The sequence below is a fragment of the Anabrus simplex genome, chromosome 5 (assembly GCF_040414725.1).
Source record: "Anabrus simplex isolate iqAnaSimp1 chromosome 5, ASM4041472v1, whole genome shotgun sequence".
In the NCBI taxonomy this organism is placed as follows: Eukaryota; Metazoa; Arthropoda; class Insecta; order Orthoptera; family Tettigoniidae; genus Anabrus; species Anabrus simplex.
The window spans coordinates 152,851,942-152,873,673 of NC_090269.1; the positions used below are offsets into that span (position 1 = coordinate 152,851,942).

The 21,732-nt window shown below is 38.1% G+C and overlaps 1 protein-coding gene across 3 annotated transcripts in view; it reads right to left on the reverse strand.

Annotated features, from left to right (window-relative positions):
* Positions 1-431: 431 nt before the first annotated feature.
* LOC136873870 (uncharacterized) overlaps positions 432-21,732 on the reverse strand; it is a 90,556-nt gene continuing 69,255 nt past the window's right edge. For all 3 annotated transcript variants that reach the window (XM_067147173.2, XM_067147174.2, XM_067147171.2), the window contains one exon: positions 432-4,409. In XM_067147173.2, coding sequence (XP_067003274.1) covers positions 4,350-4,409 — 60 coding nt within the window. In that variant the 3' untranslated portion in view covers positions 432-4,349. The remainder of the gene's footprint in view (positions 4,410-21,732) is intronic.

Below are 21,732 nucleotides of genomic sequence, written 5' to 3' on the forward strand. Positions count from 1 at the left end.
AAACCATGGCCAAATAAAGCAGTACCAGATCTGACCAATGATTGGAATATAATACTTAAGTTATGCCAGTTTTGGTACTTTGTTTACATCATTTACATCAAGGAGATTCTGTAACTGAGTTGCGCGGTTCGGGTCTCATAACTTTGAGCTTGCTTTCAGGAGATCATCGTCATCAAGTTTCCCCTCCAGTTTCCCGGGTGCGGTTTATGAGCACTCTCCATTTTAATCTATTCATGTACCACTGCTCCTTCAAGACTTCATTCCAGTTGATTCCTTGCATCCGGGAGATAGTGGGTTTGAATCCTACTGTCGGCAGCCCTGAAGATGGTTTTCCGTGGTTTCCTATTTTCACATCAGACAAATGCTGGGGTTGTACCTTAATTAAGGCCACGACCGCTTCCTTCCAACTCCTAGGTCTTTCCTATCCCATTGTCGCCATAAGACCTATCTGGGAATAAACAATACCAGTTTAAGAGATTATGAATTAATACAGTTGTTACAAGTGACAAATATATCGGTCCCTTATTGGCCTGACAATTTATAAAGAAGTACTTTCATTGAAAGTAATACAGTTGTTTGCTGATGGTGCAGCAGGAAAAATAAAAATACAATTATGATTGGCATGCTGATGAAGACGTTGCACAATGCACCCCTCAACATTCTGTGTAAAACTGGAAGGAAGCAACAGGACAAATTTTTGAAGAAATCCAACCAGTGGTACATCCAATTTGCTCTAAACAAGAGAATTGTAATCACTTGAGGAAAATATGGTTCGAGAAGTGCATATGTACAACACAGATCTGGGCACTGGAAGGATCATTATAAAGCCAAATTAGAAGGTAACAGCAGGTTGAAACTGGAATTTTGGTGAAGCAAACTAAAAAAAAGGAGATGATATCAAGTGGTCACTTCAATTTCATTATGGTGTAAATTGGCATACCTTACCTTACTTGCTTCTCTTCAAAGATATCATCTTTTTCAAATTGTACCAAAGATAATTCAGATGTATCAGAGGATTAAACCAGGGGAGGTTTGATGAAGGATGCTGACCGACTAATTGCAAACAAACTTGGTTTCTACATGACAATGTAATCTGTTCTCCAGTTTTATGAATAAATTAGCCAATACCGCATGATCAGATACGCTTTACTCCGGCGCATGGTGAGCGTGCAGACTGAGGTGAGTAGCAGAAAGGTAAACCCTACAACAGTAAAACAATGTTAAGTTCAGTGCTTACCAAATTATGAAAGGAGGTGTTGAAACTACCTGCCTTCATTCCGCACATTTTGGCATCTCGCTAGGAAATTATTTATCACTTGCTGTAGGCCATTTCGAGGAATCCCAGCAATTTCCTAATGAATATTATGTTTCAGTTCTTGTATGGTGTGCGGGTTCATCTTGTACAAGGCATTTTTTAACTAACCCGGTAGGATGCAAGCTCTCTGTCGAGACACAAGGACATGCAATGGGTGAAAATTACCCACAAAAATCCTCCTTAATTATTGGAAAGCATGTAAATGATGATATATTTATATAGAATCAATTGTAACAGTTTTGGATTAATTATGGCAATGTGCAACGTGTGATAATAAGAATGGATATTGAAATATTCATGTTCCGATAACGCTTACACATACACTTACACTGCCATCAATCAGTTGTTTATCATTTATATTGGACACACATTTTCTGTATCATAAGAGTCACATACGATTAACACCTGCTGGGTATAGAGGGAAGAGCAGAGAGTAAGAACTGTAGAGGATGTTCAAAGATCAAACTTCTTTACACTCCACTTCTGGTCCATTACTTCCTGTTGCTCGTTCACTTGTCCCAGACATTCTCCACACAATGACTTCACATGTTCCTGGCAAATGAGCTTTTCACACATTACACAACACATTGTGATTTTTGTGTCCTTTTTACTTCCATGGTCTTTGCATCTTCCTTCTTGACGCTTTCTGAGGTCTGTACATTTCCTTTCCTCAGATTTTCCAGAAAGCTAATGAAGACGACTTTGGAGATTTCTTGGTGGAGTACAGATTGTTTGTTTTATAGATGACTTGAGCATTTAAAATAGTGTGCAACTGTCAGTTATTAATTCCAACAGAGGAAATAAACACATTGGGAGTGTGCCTGATCACTTTCTTTGACACTGTCAATTTCTCAGTCATCACTAGCCACGATGTTGCTGTCTTCCCTGGGAGCAACAAGTTTATAATTTCGTTCTGCATCAGAGTGCGATACATCTTCAGTTCTTGAAATTCACTAAACTTTTGCATAAACTTGCCAAAAAATGCACTCATACTATAAAATACACGTGTAATAATAATTACTGTACTGTTTGACTGTAAAAACAAAGTAGTTAACAATAAACAAGAATGGCATTCTGAAATGTATGAGTGAGGGTGAAATTTACCTGCCCCTCTCACACTATGAGCGGAACTAACAAAGCCACACAGCTGATTCAAGGTTGTGACATTTGGAAGGATTCACTTGAAAGGTACTGAGAGAGGAGGTTTGAAGAGCACATTAGAAATAACTGAAATATATATATATCTCAATTTCACCTGGATAATTTTTACCCACACGTGCGTCCTTACAGGTTAACCCCAGAGATAATTGCAAACAGACAGACTGAGGGAGAACACAAATCCCCACTAATAACTTGTTCTGTGGAAACACTTGGTGAATTTCTCTCATGGAATTATTTGCAGTTTGAGCAGTGGCAGAGTTCTATTGAAAAAATGTAACATCATGCTGCCAGTTGGTTAATTCTCTGAGAAAGGGGGTTAGCATAAGTAACAGTATCAACTGTATTCTTAAAATGATTGGTCCTATGATTATACCACAACTGATGGCACACCATACACTGCATGTATGAAGTCAGGTTTAACAGCATTCCAGTGAAGACTGTTTGTGTGTACACACATAACCATGACGGTAGAATAGTCCTTTTCCGAGGAGAATATTAAATGTGGATCTATTTGTCTACTGCATAAATTTTCTGAACTCCAGTCAGAGAAAGTGCATCCATGTACAGGGTCATCTGGTTGAAGAGCTGAAGAACCACAGTAATTTTATATGGCTTTAAGTGTAAAAATTTAGCTGCCTTTTGCACAAACTGATTTGAAATTCCCAATTGTGCAAGACAACAAGTGACTTTTAGGAGAATTTTCCAAATGATGATGAATGTCATCTAATTTCTCTTTGGTGAGAAACCTACTCTAATTATTTGGTTTCTTAGGCTGGATACATCCAGTTTCCAGAAATTTATTATAAAGAAAATGGACATTTTTACGATTTGGAATGTCTACACCTGGGAAACTTTCTTGAAACCTTCTTTGAACTTGACAAACTGACCGTGTTAACACGTCACTGTGCCATAGTACTCTTTACAACTAATAACAGAATTAAGACAAGAACAGAACACACACACACTTGGGAATGGCTGAAATACAACTGCAACAAGGTTGGCTGACAGAGTTGCACCACGCACAAAAGAAAGGCTAGGGTCAGGCATACCACACCATCCCCTTCCCATCCAGCTCCCTCATAGGAAAAATGATGTGAAACCAAATTATCATGACCAACCGTCAACGGTTGCTAATTTCAAATGACTGCCAGCCATGTCACACATTTTGTAACATGACACTACTTCTGTTACACAAATTTTCGGGGGACCCCCAGCTCTAAAACATCACCGCGCATGCCAGAGTAAAGCATATCTGATCACTCTCTTTGGCTCCATGGCTAAATGGTTAACAGGCTGGTGTTGGTAAAAGGTTTGATTTCTGGTCTAACCTTCAATGGTTAATTCCTTTGGCTTGGGGGCTGGGTGTCTGTGTTTGTGCTATCTTCAATATTAGAATTCATCCTTATAGATGCGCCGGTGTGCAAGACCTGCACCAGATCTCTCTGGAGGCCATATGTTGTTGTTGTTGTTATTATTATTATTGTCACAAATATCGGTTATTCTTGTTTTTGAAAAAGAATCCCTTGTCCATTACCTGTACTGTTCCAAAACAGCTCTTGTCCATCATGCAATTCCAAACGACACTTTGTCCATGTTATTTTTATACATTTTATGAAGAATCTTTGAGTTTGATATACTGTTATTTCTCCGAAAGGCCTCCATGATTAATAATAAACACTTTTAGCATTTTCCCAAAAATTTCACTTCTTGGACAAGGAACCCTCTGGAAATGGATACCTCGTATATCCTCTTCCTATCTGTAGATATCTTCATCAGTAGTCCACTTGTTAACCACTGACTGTATCTTTAATTTATTCCTGTCAAATGGAATTGCTCTTCCTTTGAAATTTTAGATGCTGAGCTACAGAAAGCATCATGAAGTTCTTATACGACTCTGAAGAAATTCAATCATTTCGGGAGATTCCAAAAGAGCCTGAAATCACACACATAATATTAGTTACTACTATATTTCTAGAAGAGATAAACATTTACAATACTACTGACAGGACATCATTATGAGCTGTGAGGTTCAAAGTTGGATGTGTGTTATTGTTGACATTCACTGAAATGTAAAATTGTGGGTGGAAATTTTCACAAAACAGTCTCCACTTAAAAGGCATGCATTAGGGATACGTCAGCAGGCAGTCGTAACTCTGGGGTACAGTATCTCAAAATTATGTCCCTATCTCTCAAGTTATTACACTGCCTGACAAACAAATTGAAGTACCCAGAAGGGGAGGAAGAAACAAAACAAAATTTCTCATGTTGAGAGGGTACGTGGTCTTATTTCAACGATTACAAAACCTAATCAAATTAATAAAGAACTTTGCAGTACGAGTCCACTTATCAGTATGACGCTACACCCCTTCTGGCCTGGATCCACACACTGAAGGGTGTCATAAAGCCATTGTATCCTCTCCTGAGGCAAGCTGACCCACATCTGTTGTAAATGGTCATTGATATCCTAGACACTGGCACTGAGACGGAGTTCACGTCTGAGCTGAACTTACACATGTTGTATCAGGGACAGATTCTGTGGATCTTGATGGCCATGGTAGTAGCTTAAATCATGCTGACAGTTCATAGAGACATGCATTGTGTATGGACGAGCAATGTCCTGTTGAAAAATGGCAACAAAATACTGTCCTATGAGGAGTAGCCCAAGAGGACGCAGGATGCCCGTGACATATCATTGTGCCGTCAGAGTTTCCTCAGTCACTACCAGCCGTGATATGAAGTCACATCTGATAGCTCCCCACACCATGACACCAGGAGTAACACTGCTGTGCCTCTCGAAAACTTTGGAAGAATGGGACCTCTCCCCAGGTCGCTGCCATACTTGCAGATGATGGTCATCCATGTAGTGCAGAACAGCAATTCTTTGCTGAACACAATGTGATGCTAATCATCAGCAATCCAAGCTTCCTGGTCACAGCACCACTCCAAACGCAGTAGTTTATTTTGTGGTAATAACAGCACCCTACGCATGGGACGGTAATTCCCTAGTCCGGCTGCTACTAGACTCCGACCAATGGTGCGGGAGGACACAGAATCTTGCAGGGAGTCCATTACTTATTCTCATATGGCAGGCGCAGATGGAAAGGGGTTAGGATGTGCTTGCTGCACAATATGGCAATCCTTATGGTGGTCAGACGTGGTCGACCGGAACCTTGATGATGAGTACGCCTGCGCTCACGTTCCCGTGCAGTCCAACATCGGGCCACTGTTGCATTCGAATACCCCACAAATCTGGACATTGCAAGATTCGACCAGCTGACCAAATGGAGACCCACAAAGAGGCCTCTTTCAAACTCTGTGAGGTGCTGATAACGCTGTCTCACATGAGTATGGGGCATTTCTGTATCCTTCACAGTGATCACTCAACATCTGATGCTGTTCACGCCCCTTATACCCCATACCAGGCTTGGCAACAACACTAATCATTGACGTACCTGCCTAGGGTGTATACGTGTACGAAGTTACATTGACATCCAACTATTTTGTTTGGGTGCTTCAAGTCTTTTTGTCAGGCAGTGTATATCTGTATTCTAGACTTTATGATATCCTGTCACATGTAACATTCTCTAACAACAACAAAGTGTTTTATGCTCGGTCTGACTTGTTACAGTAAAAGCTGTTTTTATCCAGCACCTTCAGATCTGAGCAATTGCTGATGACAATTTTCTGAATATTAGAACGCTGTTTCATTATCCCTTCTGTATATCTATGTGCAGTGTTATATAGAGTATTAGAAGCCAACAAATCACCTGTAATTTCACAATTTTAATCAGCATAAGCACAACACATAAACATTTATCTTTTCTAAAAATAAACATAATTTCTTCATATGTTCCATCATATCATTTGCTTAAAGTTTAAAGATATTCCATATATCATATATTAACATTTATTTGACAAGAGCGTGCCAGCATTGATGCAACAATTTTACACCTACCCACTGCATTCTTCTTGGTGAGATTATTATATGATACCCTGCAGTATCATACAACATTCAAGTGTGAAGTTTTCCTGTATATTGTGCTTTGATGTCTTTGAACTTTATAATATACATATATGAGCCCTTCCCGCGTCCAGGTACGACACAGCCATAAATTCCCGACAGTCAGATGTAATCTCAGGGTATCTCATCAAATAAGAAAAATATTTAATTTTTCCTGTAGGTTAGGCTTTACGTGAATTCAGAGAAAAACGTAGGGACCGTATGCGATAATCACCAATAAACGTCTCCATCCTATCGCACAGAAGTGTAAATTCATCACCGACTGCAATATTCTAACGCAAATCGCATAATAAACACCTTACAAACTAAGTCAATCCGCCCAAAACAACTACAAATTATCACTCACTGTATTATAAAATAATGAGAAAACATATTTATTAAACTAAGAAAAAAATATAAGAAAGAATTGAGAACCTGCGTCATTATGAACTTCCACAATCGTTACTTAAAATCAATAATAATAATTCGTGAAATTCAATATTTAAGTCAGCGCTGGCTTACAAAACAAAATATTATATAATGAATTCTCTATTTCTGAAATGAACTCAAGTTTCCATATCTATTATCATCTTTGAAAAATTAAAGCAGTCATTCACATGCATCACTGTATCACAATTACATTATAATTTTAACAAATTTGGAATTCCTCCTCATTATTTATTTATTATTTACATATTTTACGCCCACATTGGAGCATTGAAATCAATACATTTGAGTTAATTTCTACTTTTTCTTCTCCCAGAACTTTCTCATCCTCTCCGACCTGGAAGCCCTTTGTGTGTCCGATATAGTATATTGTTTCCGTTCAACTGTTTTTAGTTTGAGACTTGTGCTTTTGTTCTTCAAAATCCTCTTCTCTTTTCTGTCTTTGATTTGTTGCCGATTATACCCAATTCTTCCAAATCATCCTGAACTTCTTTGAACCAATTATTATTGATTTTATTCTTCAAAAAGTAATCAAATTCGTTCATGTATCACATCATTGGCGAAGAACTGTATTATGACGACTGACGTGCTAAGGTTTTCATCCCTACTGCCTCTTAAATCACGGCTCCTAATTTACTATCTTATCATTTAAAATTATAACATGAATTATAAAACAACACTCAAAATATAAAATAATCTATCTCACTATTCTATCTAAATAATTCTTAATTTACTGCTATTCGGCTCAATATGCATTCATTTGTTAAATTTATCTCTAATATATCATATGTGCAAGTAATTCAATAAGTATCTACGTTATGATATCTCGGTACTATGTATATGCGTCGCTTCTTTTATATATTATCTTACCATACCTTACACTTCACATATGTTATGAGAATATGTCATAAGATTCATATAATTTCATATTAACAGCAGTATTTGATACAACATCACCAATCAAATCTCAACTATATACGAATATTCACCATTCATACCTAATTTGATGTTACTCCCGCGATTTATTTCTTTCCTTGTGTTTGCATCGTCTAACTGATCCAATATTATTCATATTTAGCATCTACCATCCATATATATGTCTCATAATTACCACAACACACATTATCATACTCAAATCAATTCATATTTCTTCTTACTACCTTATAAAAACTTCAATTAATTCCATTTCATCTTTCTCAATACCATTTCTCATTATTCATAACCTCCTTCATAATATTTGCAATTACTGAGACATAACATTCTTCTGTACGTAAATACTCCTTTACATTGATCAATTCTCATCCAAAAAATTACGATGCTTAACATTAAATACTGCGTTTGTGCATTTAACAACATTACTTTACAAGGAATAACTCGACTCTATCTTTCACTTCTCACATGTGATCCACCTGTGACGTAATCTTTGACTAAATAGTTTCGCGAGATTTATAGATATTATTCTCCGTACGATCATCTTTGCAATCAGCTGTTAGATAACTCTTCTTCCTACTCGTATTCTCAACTACCTCGCTAATCCACTTATTTCATACATAGTCATACTCCACGAGGTATCTATCTAATTATACACTAACTTAATATAGTATTAGCAGCTTAAATGTAACGCACTTCACTTCACTGTTTCACTTGCACTCTTAAATATTTCACACTTAGAATACTCTATTCTAATGCATATGCCTAGCTAAATTAAGTATTATATTAACTATGGTAAACACTTAGCTCGTCTTTCATCATATTGGCCGTCAGTTGCTCTCCTCCTGCTCGTCACATTGCTGGTTCATTGGCCATGGTTCGAGGTTCGGCTGGACTCCTCATCTCATCTTAGGTAGGTTCAGCTGGGCGGGTTCCTCCTCTCATCTTAGGTAGGTTCAGCTGTTTGGATGATATCTCCCTCCAGATTGGTCCATCTCGATGCTTAGCAAGTCATCTTCTTCTTGGAATAACTGCCAATAAAATCAAATATTGTCGAGAAGTAAATGTTCATTTTAAATTCTTCTTAGAATAATATTTCTTTTAAACTATTCTCTTAGTATTCTTTTGTGTTCTAATTGACCAATTCTCTAAGTCTGCATAAGATCTTTCGTATTGTCTTACGAAAATCTTCAAATTTTAAATTATTTATTTTCTAAAATATTATTCTTTCCTCGATTTTCCTACTGATGGAGTAATTCTCTCTTATCCTTTTCTTTTCTTACGGCTTCCAATTTATGATTTTCGAAGTATCGCTGATCTTGCGCCTCGGGTCTATCAGTATACGTATTTAAATAAATTCTTGTATATCTCGCTGAATTTATATTCTCCACAGTGTTTCTGCAGGTATTCGGCCGTCTTCTCTTGAATTATATTAGCTTTTCTTCTAAACTTCTGCCGTAATTTTCACAATTTCCTTTCTTCTACGCCGCAACAGCAATTTGCTTCTTGTCTTCTCGAGTTCAGTTTTCAAGTAAGTTTTTCAATAATCTCTTCTATTTTACTTGTTTTTTTTTTTTAAACAATTCGCTTGACCTTGCTCTGTTCTGCACCGCCTTTGAAATGTATTAGTTCCAAGTTAATCATGGCCTCCTATTGTATCCAAATGTTAAGACTTTCTTGTATACTCTCTTGGGTCTGAGTGGTCTATACCTTCCTAGGCGCCATTTTGGAACACGTCTGAAAATGCAATGGGCACATATATTTGGCCATCTTGTGATAATTCTATGAACTTTTCATCAATGAACTCCTATACTTTGTTTCGATTTTTCTAATCATTACTGTATTTTATTGTTCTTAAAATCTTATTTAAATGTTTGTAGTGTTTATGTTCTGATGATGGCTCCAAGAGCCAAAACATGTCCACTATTTTTTCATAAATAATCTTGTCAGATTATAGGATTGTGAATTGCTTAAGTGGTAATAATAATAATAATAATAATAATCATCATCATCATCATCATCATATGGCCTCAGCTACCGTGTGCAGACATTTCAATCTGACACCATCTGGCTGTGTGCTCATCAATTTCGATGTTCCATTTTACCCCATACCCACTAGATGGCAGACTAAGTAAACCGAAATTCTCTTGGGGGTCTATGCCTGAGATTTAATGAATTTTGTTGGGTAAACACCAACCGTGTCACCAGAGAACTTTTACATGTTGACATCATACGACATGGAGTGTCGAATGGACTTTTTTCTGCCCTTCAAAAATCTGACTACCTCTGCCGGGTTTGAACCCGCTATCTATAATTGACATTAAAAACTGGGATGAAATTATGAGTAAATTTGAAATAAATTAGGATGTCAATTGTATATTTGTTCATTTGTTTTATGTCAATTGTGTGTTTGTACATTTGTTTAGTTATTAGATGTTTTACATTAAGGCTGAAGATGGCCAGCCCAGGCTGTAACTAGTCCCTAGTTAATGTAATTAAAAATATTGCATATTATAGTATTGAAAGGTGAACCATTACAACATCAATTGAATATTATTATTGTTGCAAAAATATGTAAGCACATGGAGAAAATGGACATCGGACAAGAAGATATTAAGGATCATAGCAAATTCAGAAGAATGCCATCACATTTCAGTGGTTTCCAAGGGGAAGTTGGAAGGCCTTTTAAGAAAAGAAATAAGCAACTGAATGAAGGAATAACGGCAGAACATCGAAGCCAATGAGGAAGAAGATGAATAATAGATAGATGATTATTTATCCTGGCTATGTACAAATCTTAAAAAGTAAGACTATGTAGAACAACTGAACTATAGCTAACAGTAACCACTTATACATTTAAAACTTATAAAAGTCAAGGGGAAAGAACACAATATTATAGAAAGGGAGTTCACTTTTGAAGATATACATAAAACACTGAAGTTGTAAAAAAGAGAATTCTGTGTAAATTAAAAGTTCCCTTTGTAATCTGAGTTTCCAATGAGTTGAGAAAGGCAAGGAGAAGGATAAAGTAGGCAGGTTCAAGAGGCCTAGGAAGTAGGGAAGTGCCTTGCTATTTGGGTCCTTCCATCATATTTTGTGCAGGCACATTTAAATTTCTTGAACACTGACATCTTGCGACAGATTGTTTCATTCATGAATTGCAGCAACTGTGAAGGAATAGCCATATACTGAGGACTTGTGACTGGGTATGGTAAGAATATGCATGTTCTGTGGTATTGTGCTTTTCTTGTGATGTAAAGAGAGATTATAGAAATGTTCCTTAAGATAAGGAGATGTGAGATTTAGAGTTTGTTGAAGCAGTAAAGATTGCGTTTGTCTTGTAGACGGAGCCAGCCAAGTTTGGTGTAGGATGATGTCGCCTAATCTGTGTATTTAAGGTTACAGATGAACCTACCTCACACATGTATTTTGTGAGTGTTGTAACTTCAGCGCCATAATTACAAACTATATCATAGTAATAACTAGTGTTTCAATTACTTTTTTTAATGTTTGAGTTTGTTTATTTATTTATTTATTTATTTATTAATGCCTTTTTTTCAGTGGCGAAGTTAGGGCTCGAGGCCCTCTCTTCCACTTAACCACATACTAATCAAAATCATAAATAAAATACTGAGATATTTAAAATAGTTAAAACCAAACAAAAAATTAATAGAATTGGAAACAAATTTAAATACATTACTAAGTTAATAATAAAACTAATTAATAGTAAAAACTCTTAATAATGACTAATCCTCAGGCGTGCACACATTCATACTTCAGCCATTCAGTTAGCTGTCCTCAGCAGGTGACCTTAAATCTTTGTAAAGAGCTAGTTTCTCTGACCTGAGCTGGCAGGGAATTCCATAATCTGGTGCCGGTCACTACAAACGATCTATTCATTTTATTTGTGCGGTGCACTGGAATAGAAAGTGAGGATCTGGAACGTGTATTTAAGTTGTGAAATGATAATAAAAAGGTTAATTTAGAAGAAATATACAGTGGCTGACTTTCAGCTAGTACTCTAAACACCATCGTTAAAATGTGTAGCTGCCGACGTTTATCAGGCTTCAGGCATGAGAGAGCCTTATAGTATGGGGTAATATGAACATCGTACCCAATACTGTAAATAAATCGCAGGCAGGAATTCAGTGCTCGCTGAAGTTTAAGTGTTTCTTCTCTTGTCATATCAACTAGAACAACGTCACAATAATCAAGAATAGGGAGAACCAGTGTCTGTGTTAGTTTGGCCTTAAACTCAAATCGAATAATACATCCCTTTGCCGTTTAAGAGGGTGAAGCGCTCCAAAAATCTTTTTACAGATGATTTTTCGTGTGATCAGACCAATCAAGTGTTTCATTTATAATTACGCCGAGATTTTTAACTGTTTTACTGTAGGGAATAATGTTACCATTCAGTAGGATAGGCGGGATTGCAATATTGTTTGAGCAGTTCAGTAATTTTCGTGTTCCAATTATGATTGCCTGAGATTTTGTGGAGTTTAGTATAAGAGAATTTCGTTGTGCATATATACTGAGTCGTCGGAGGTCATTGTTAATATCTTGTATTGTTTCATCTAAGTCGGAAGTCTTGCAGTGTCGATAAATCTGAAGATCGTCAGCATAAAGGTGGTGTGTGTTATTTCCTGTCACAGATGGTATGTCATTGATATAAATACAGAAAAGTAAGGGCCCTAGAATACTGCCCTGAGGGGCACCACTAAGTTTCATTTTCCATTTAGAGACCTTGTCGTTTTTTACTGTTACACGCTGTTGACGGTTACTCAAATAAGAACTAAAAATCTTAAGCGCAGCCAGGTCAAAATTTAGCAGTTCCATTTTCTTTATCATAGTCTGAATGTCTATAGTGTCAAAGGCACTACTGAAGTCAAGAAGGATAAGTATAGTAAGCAGTCGTTTGTCCATAGCATTTCTAATGTCTTCAGTAACCTTCAAAAGTGCTGTCGCGGTACTGTGCCCCTTCTTAAATCTAGACTGCAAAGGGTCCAAAAGAGCATTTTTATTTAGGTACTCCAGAACCTGCTCGTATACTAAATGTTCAAAGGCTTTAGAAAGCGCAGGGAGTATGGACACCGGACGATAGTCAGAGGGTGATTGTGGGTCTAAACTCATAGGTACTGGTATAATATTAGCTGTTTTCCAGACAGTTGGGAAAGTTCCGTTTAGTAAACAATAATTCAGTATGTGCATCAGTATAGGCAGGACAGCACTCATAATGTTATGTATAAAACCAATGGGAATATCATCTACACCTGTGGCCTTTGATTTAATCGAGTACAAAGCCTTTTTAACCTGATTTTCTGTGACACTGTGAAATGTGAATGGTTGATTGGCTGGAGGGGAGGGCGGTGAGTCGGTGCAGTTAACTGGGGTAGGTTGAATATTTATTCTACTAAAGTAATCGTTCAGTTCGTCAAGTGGAATGTCAGGAGTTTTCTGTCTCTGTTGATGTTTTCCTATTCCCAGAGCTCTAAGTTGATCCCATGCACGATTAGAATTTATGTTGTTAGCTAAATTCCAGAAATATGCACATTTTTTATTTCTGATTAATTGCTTTGTGCGATTTCTTAAGATGTGGTAAGATTCGAAGTCTGTGTCTAGGGTTTGTTTATAATGTCGAAATAACGAATCACGGTGGGCCATCATTCTCTTGGTTTCATCATCTAGCCATGGACAAGAAGGGTGAGAAACCTTTATTCGACGTTTGGGGGCATGTCTGTCATATAAGTTCTTTACCATCGTATTAAACAAGTTAACTTTAGCGTCAGTATCATTTAGACTCCGTATATCGTCCCACGGTAGTTGATAAGCATCATATTTTAAGTAATCCAAGTTTAAGCCCTTCGTATTTCTAACAGTTATGTACTTGGGTTTGTATTTAGGCACTTTGAGGGAATACAATAAATATACAAGGTCGTGGGTCGAAATGGATGGTACAGGGATTTGCCCATGGGTTATTACTTTACCTGGGTTGTTCGTTATAATGAGATCTATGAGTGTGTGTGATGAATGGTTTGTTGCATACACGTGGTTCGTGGGCTGTAGCAGGAGAATAGTCATGTTACAAGTAGTAAACAAATCTACTAATCGTTTACCGTCATGAGTCGTATTAAGTAGGTTACAGTTAAAGTCACCCATAATGATTATGTGTTCATAAATAGCCTGGAAGTTTAATAAAGACATTTCGAATTTGGTCATATCAGTTATATGACACCTGAGATTTTAGGATCTAAAAAAAATTAGTTTTAGGCGCCTACAATAGGCTTTTAAAACAAGTAAATAGGCTTTTAAAAGGGAAAATAGGCACTTAAAATATGTTTTAGAAATGTGTGGATAGGCAGGAAATAGACTTTAAAATATTACAATATACACCTAAACTGTAACGTGATACTTTTTTACTTTAACAAACATGGTATCCCTATTCTTAACCGAAATAACTGCAAAATTAAGACAGAATAAAAAAGATATTTATCAAAAACAATATAAAAAAGTCATGTGTCAAAAAAGTTATGGATTAAATGATATATCATTATCAGTACTGATCTAAAACCTTAATACTAAAGTCACTGTACACAATTACAGCACTGTAGGCATCCAATAACGGTGTAAACACGAATGGAGTATGTGTTTATTATTTGTGAGGAACATTCCTACAGTACTTTCATTCGTAGTTTGCTCTACAGTACATAACAATAATCTTCTCCAAATTTTCCACAGTCAGGCTGTGTCTTTTGTCTATTAAAATCATTTCCAAAGCAGAAAAGGAGCGCTCCACACTCACAGATGTTAGAGGGGCATAGGAACATTTATCTACATTTTTCAATTCAATTTCACTTGGTACGTCCCCCTTTTCCCCATCCATTACCTGATGTACCCTTTTCAGCACTGAATAACCTGGGTTCTCTGCAGTACACTAGACCACTTGTCTCTTATTTTATCCCCTACCTTGTCCCTAGCACTTTGTATGTTATTCTCAGCTTCCTCAATTACAGAAAATTGCTGTTTGAGACTGTTTCCTTTTTCCTCCATTTTTGTGATGGTGACTGGAAGAAATGAAAATTTGCCTGAATATACGCAACGTCTCTCTGAACACTGGAACAATCATTTAACAGCTCTTTGACAGACGACCCACATGCAGAGTTGTCCGTTAAAGGCAAATTGTCTATCACAGTCATGATTTCCTCAAGATGTTCTGCATAATACAGGGCATTTTCCATCCAGGAACCCTAACGGGTGATGATTGGCTATGGTGGAAGGGGAATAGAGGAGAGTTTCTCTCGAAATATGGCTATTCTTGATGGAGCCTTACAGAACACTTTCTTCATTGTTGAAATGAGAGTATTTACTGCAGGAAACTCGGCCCTAACTGTTTCTGCGAGTCTATGCAAGGCATGGGCCATTCAAGTAACATGAATTAAAGAAGGATAAAAAGTTTTCAGGAGAGGTGCAGTGGCAATCATGTAGGAAGCAGCATCGGAGACAAGGAGAAGGACTTTAGAGTCATCAACACTCCCAGGATACAACAACTGCAACCCCTTGTTGATGAAGTATGCAATGCTTTAACTATTGACTTTTCAAGTTGTTTAGAGCACAGAAGGTGAGCAGTAGATGTCTGATTGGGTTCCAGTTTTCCTACTATAAAGTTAGCAATGTACCTGCCCACAGAGTCGGTGGTTTTGTCCACACACAACCATATGCAAGACTCCCCAATATCCTCCCTGCTTGACAAAATGACCTCATTGTAACAAATACCTGTAGTTTTTCTTTAATGTAGATGCTGATGGGATGTGCTGCTTGGTGTATTTCTGTAAAAATCTCTGAAAACCGGATTATGCACAGCATTCCAGGGGATATTGCTGCAACTAGGGCTCTATACATATCAGCATAGAAACCATTATGGCTTGTAGGACATATAGTTTGTGTGAGCAGAGTCTGTCTAATGTTACTTTTCATGGCTGCTTTCGATTTGTGACTGGCAGTATCTGCATGCTGCTGAAGGTGGCATTTTTTCTCATGTGAAATCCAAAACACAATAAAGTGATGTCAATTAGAGACTAAGATGAGGAATAGAAAAGGTGATCTATTGAATAAAATTTGTAATTTTGAACTATTTAAATTAAGCCATTATTACTCTAAAGTTAATTAAGAACAAGAACACTACAGTCCCCAAAAGGCCTTGGCTTTCAATAACGGTTGCTGCCCAGCTCATGGCCTGCAGATATTGGGTGGCATGTGGTCAGCATGATATATCCCTCAACCGTATTGCCTTGCCTCCGTGACCCCTGCCCACTGTAGCTTCCCAATTGTCCTCATGATGCTGGGTCAACACCGTTCCAGACCTCATAGATTTCTAAATTATTGCCGGTACTGGAAATCGAACCCAGGTCACCTGGACTAGGTCTCTAAAATTAATTAGAGGAGCCAATATCAAAACCTTAATTTTAGATTAATATGAATTTTAAGATATATGCACATACCTGTTTATTGCAGTACTGGCAGAAAATAATCTCGACATCAAAAGTCATCCCTGGAAATTGTACAAGCCATTGTTGTATAAGCGCACTCTTAGATGATTTCGTTTTAGGCATGATTAACTAAATTCACTTAAACAGATGTTCTTTCACTGGCGACTTGACACAGTATGTCCCTTCTTACTACCTGCTACTTGTTCTTCCTAGATAATCCTCCCCCTCACCCCGTCACTCGGCACAGTACGTCCTTTACTACCTGCTCGTTGTTCTTCTGAGCTAATCCTCCACCTCCACCCTTCACTCAGCATTCCTTTGGTGACAGTTGTCTGCGAAGAGCACATTTCTGTGAAAAACCCACCGTCTGCTGTTCTGCTTGTTCCAGGGATGTCCATTGTGTGATTGCAAAAATTACAGAAATTGAATTTTATTTTAAATGTAGAAAATAGGCAGTTTTGGGCACTAAAATAGTAAAATAGGCTCGAAAGGTCCAAATAGGCATTTTAGGGCACTATAAAACTCTATTAGTGTAAGGGATTTATCATGAAACGTCAACATATTTAAAAAAATTCACTTTATTTCGTAAGGGACGAAATAGGCATTTGCCTTAAAATCCCAGGTCTAGTTATATGACAGAAATCATCACTTTTTGTCTGTTGATATTTACTTCAACGAACATGAATTCCGGCCGTGTTCGTACATCCTGGGAAGAAGTACATATCACTCGGCTCTTTAGATCATTTCTACAGTAAATCGCTGTCCCGCCACCACGCCTTCCATCCGACCAATCGAAACGTATTAGATCATGTCGATCAATATCAACCATGGAGGAAGGAATGCTAGGAGTCAGCCAGGTTTCAGATATGCAGAGTATATGTAAATTATTTTCCATTAGTATTGCTTGAATTTCGTCATAATGTGCCGGAAGAGAAAGAGCATTTACATGGCAACACTGTAGGCTGTAAGACGAGGATGACAATGCTTGTTTCAACAGAGTACCTGTTGAGAAGGGAAAGACCGGGAGGGAGGGATTAAAGGGATTTAAAGGTAAATTTGAACTTGCTGAGGATGTGCAGTGATGCAAATACAGTATTTGCCTGTCCAGCTCCGTGGCTAAATGGTTAGCGTGTTGACCCTTGGTCCAGAGGGTCCCGGGATCAATTCCCAGCCGGGTCAGGGATTTTTAACCTTCATTGGTTAATTCCAATGGCTTGGGGGCTGGGTGTGTGTGTGCTGTCTTCAGCATTAGACTTCATCCTAGGTGAGGCCCCATCCTCATAGACGTGCAGGTCGCCTGTACGGCGTCAACTCGAAAGACCTGCTCCAGGCCTCTTCGGAGGCCACACGCCATTTATTTTAAGTATTTGCCTGCAAGTTGATACCGTATGCACAGACCAGGATATGTGTTCATCTAGCGTGATTCCAAGATTCTTTCCAGTTATACTGTACAGTATGACTTTGTTCTATATCTGTATCATTGAAGAGTTGCTCGATCTGCTTTGGATAATAGTCTTGGACTGGCTATAAGGATTGTCCATTGTTTACTGATTCGAGGTCTAAAGTTAATTCCTCCATTGTTCCAAAAATGTAATCCATTCTACAATGAATGTACAGTTACATGTCATCTGTGTACAAAGAAGACTGGCCACCTTTCTTGGCAACACATTGTTGCCGACACTGTCAAAAGGAGTCCATCCAGTTCAGGCTCCTCACATCAGACGGAAAAGGACCCTTGTTAGACTGTGGACTAGAATACTGAAAAACAGGCCTCCCAATACATCAGGATACAGATGAAAATGCTGTAACGAGACTGAAATCACGGAACCTGCCTGGAAGAAAGTAGAGGAATTAGTTAATTCACATTGTAAATCTGATGAAACATAGAAACATGAATGGTCTCAATTACACCCTCACGGCATTGTCAACATCAGGGATCCAACTACAAAGTTGCCTGGGTTTAACCTTCCTCGCTCCACCTGGACCACACTTAACTGGATACGCTGCGGAGTCGGAAAAAGTGCTTCTGCTCTGCATCAGTGGGGCCTGAAAGACTTCACCCTGGTGCTGAAGTGCAAACCATCGTGCACGAGGCACTCTTTTAGTTGGAGGAGCTGGACATTCGTCTGTAAGAGACTGAAAGGCCTCCTTTTTATATGAACTTTGTATATATATATATTAAGCTGTATACAGAGTCAACTGTATACCTTTTGTGTGTGTGTGTGTGTGTGTGTGTGTGTGTGTGTGTGTGTGTGTGTGTGTGTGTCAAGAACATGTACGTATAGAGTCGACTGTCAACTGTAGCATCATACGATAAATGAATGAATGAATTAATAAATGAATAAATCAAATAAATAAATAAATAAATAAATGGACCGGTAGTCACTGGCGTATGTCGGAATGTGAGTTTTTGCCAATGGGGATACCAGGGTCATTTTCCACATTGTGGGGTACAAAGCATTCTGTAAGGAATAATTGTAGGTGTAGGTCTGAGGGGGGTGGTGGGTGGTGGGAGGATTGCATGTAATATTTTCCTCACCATTACTCTACCAATAGTATCAACTCCAATCGGATTTGATTTTACTTTCCAGAAGGCATCTCGGACTTGCAATGGCGAGATGTCACTGAAGCAAAATTTTTCTTTCTTTAAGAACCTGACTGTTATAGTTATCAACAATAAAGATTTGTTCTCTAATTTGATCCAATGCAGTGCGTGGTAATACAAAATAATCATTCAGCTCTTCCAGTGATATATCCAGATCTTCATTATTTTTCTGGGTATTTACACCAAAGGAAAGACTGCTTTCCATAAGATGTCATATCGTGTGCCTTGTCCAATCAAACTCTAGTGGTTTTTTCTTCTCATTTGATCTTATTACGAAGTTTCTGGTAGTCATTAAATTTGTCTTCCGTTTGGTCACGTTTGTATTTGCTGTGAGCTGCCCCTTGTTTTGCAATTAAACGTTTAATGTCTTCATTTATCCATGAGGATTTTCCTTTCTTAGTTCTTATTATGCGTACAGGAGCATGTTTATAAAAAAATCTGTAATATCAAATCATTAAAATGATAACAATGTCATCAATATTCATTATTTGTGTAATGTCATGCCATGGTCTCGAATACATGTCTGCCATTAACGCATCATTTTCTACGTGCTTGCAGTGTCGTATAGTAATGTACTTGGGCTTTGCTTTAGGTACCTTTAGAAAGCAGGACATGAAAATGACGCCATGAGCTGAAAATCCGGGAGCTGAAGTTCGTCTGCGGTTCATTAGCCTGTCAAGGTTGTTTGTCAGTATCAAGTTGAGTAAAGTATGAGTGTTTAAAAGGATGAGTCATCGAGATAGGTAGAAATGTAATATCACATCCCTGGAATGGGTGTAATAGATGCTTGGTTTCTGATGAGTTAGTGTCTACAGGATCGTATTAAAGTCTCCTATAATGTTCACATGCTTGACTGATGTAATGGTCATAAAATTATTTTTTCTTTATTAACTGATGATTGAAAATCCACTGCCTGTTTCCAGTCATTCGACCGAGTCAGGAATGGAATAAATGAAACCCCCATCTAGCGGCGAGGATAGGAATTGATCCGGCTGCCAAAGCCTGTCGCATCTCCTCTGGGGCAATGATTAATGAATGACAGATGAGATGAAATGATACTGGAGAGTACTGCTGGAATGAATTATAACAGGGAAAACCGGAGTACTCAGAGAAAAACCTGTCCTGCCTCTGTTTTGTCCAGCGCAAATCTCACGTGGAGTGACAGTTATTTGTGGTTCCAAAAATCATATCAACTCTTTAGTTTACTTCATTTAGACTTAATAGAGACTGGAATGTTACAATTATGTGATTTGGGTTCCTTGGGTGGTGAATAATGCCTGTTGCGATAATGCAATAATGGCTAAATCCAGTAGCATTTTAGGCTCTATTAAGTATCTCATGCTTGTGTTACTGGTTGTCTTAATAAAGCCAACAACACGTTATCAAAGAAATATAATCCTTTTGTACACAAAATTACACTCTCTAAGTGGAAAACCAAGGTGAAGAAACTATGATAATGCAAAGCAATATTCCAATCAATGCCTTCGGTTCCTCAGGAGAAAATTCAGAATTCACGTTTCCTTTTTGTATAGCACACATTACACTCTGTTTTACAATGAGCCTAACTAGGTCATCACTAAAGTCCGTCAATTGTGTGAGGACCATGAAAAACTGATTCACAGTTAGATAAAGATAAAGTTTTTGTTACTTCTGACAGGCTGGGTAAATCGGAGTGTTTCATAATTTTTGGTTTAATTTAGTTTTATTTTGTCCAAACTTAGATGTTTTGCTCCTTTGCATGTCCAAAGTACCAATTTCATCGACAGCTGCCACGTGAATATTTCCAACGCCACGTTGAAAAACCAAGTGTGCTTGAGATGTTGGTTAATTTCCAGTGGTGGTGGTGATTATTGATGATGATGATGATCATCGTTGTTTAAAGGGGCCTAACAACTAGGTCATCGGATCCTAATGGTATGCGGTGGAATGAAATTAAATGATGATAAAAAAATAAAAATGTATCTACTGACTAGAATCTACAAGGAATGGTGACGAAAAAATCCAAAACAATCAGAGGATCCAATTCACAATGCCTTATTTTCTAAGATGATGATTGTTGTCCAAAGGGGTTCAAAATCCAGGTCACTGGCCCCTCATACAAGTAATCACTGGTAAAGCAGAACCATGGTGTTCCTTCTATAGTGGTACTAATCACAGGTAACAGAGACTCATGGTGTTCCTCGCATGGTGGTACTAATTATAGGTAATGTAGACCCACGGTATGTCACACACAATGGCACAACTCGCAGGTAATAGACCCGTAAGGGCACCACTCACAATCAATGCAGACCCATGGAGTTCTTCACATAGTGGGATTAATCACGGGCACCAGCTAGATCCGTGATGTTCTTCACATAGTGGTACTAATCACAGACTATATATAGTCATGGTGTCACTCACATAATGGTACTAATCATAGGCAATGTAGACCCACGATATATCACACATTATGGTACAACCCACAGGCACCAAAGACCCATGCTGTTCCTCACATAATGGTATTACTCTCAGGCAATGCAGACTCATGGTATTCCTCACACATTGATACTAATCACGGGCAATGCTCAAACCCATGGTGTTCCTCACATAGTGGTACCAATCACAGGCAACACAGACCCATGGTGTTCCTCACAATTACTGGTAATCCACACACGTTCTGAATACAGTGGAACCAACACATTCGAGCGCAGCACTTGGCACCTTCTCACGCTAGTCTGTGCAGCTGAGTGCCCGCTCCCCTACCTCAGTGGGATGCACATGATGGTACTAATCACAGGCAATGCCCAGACTC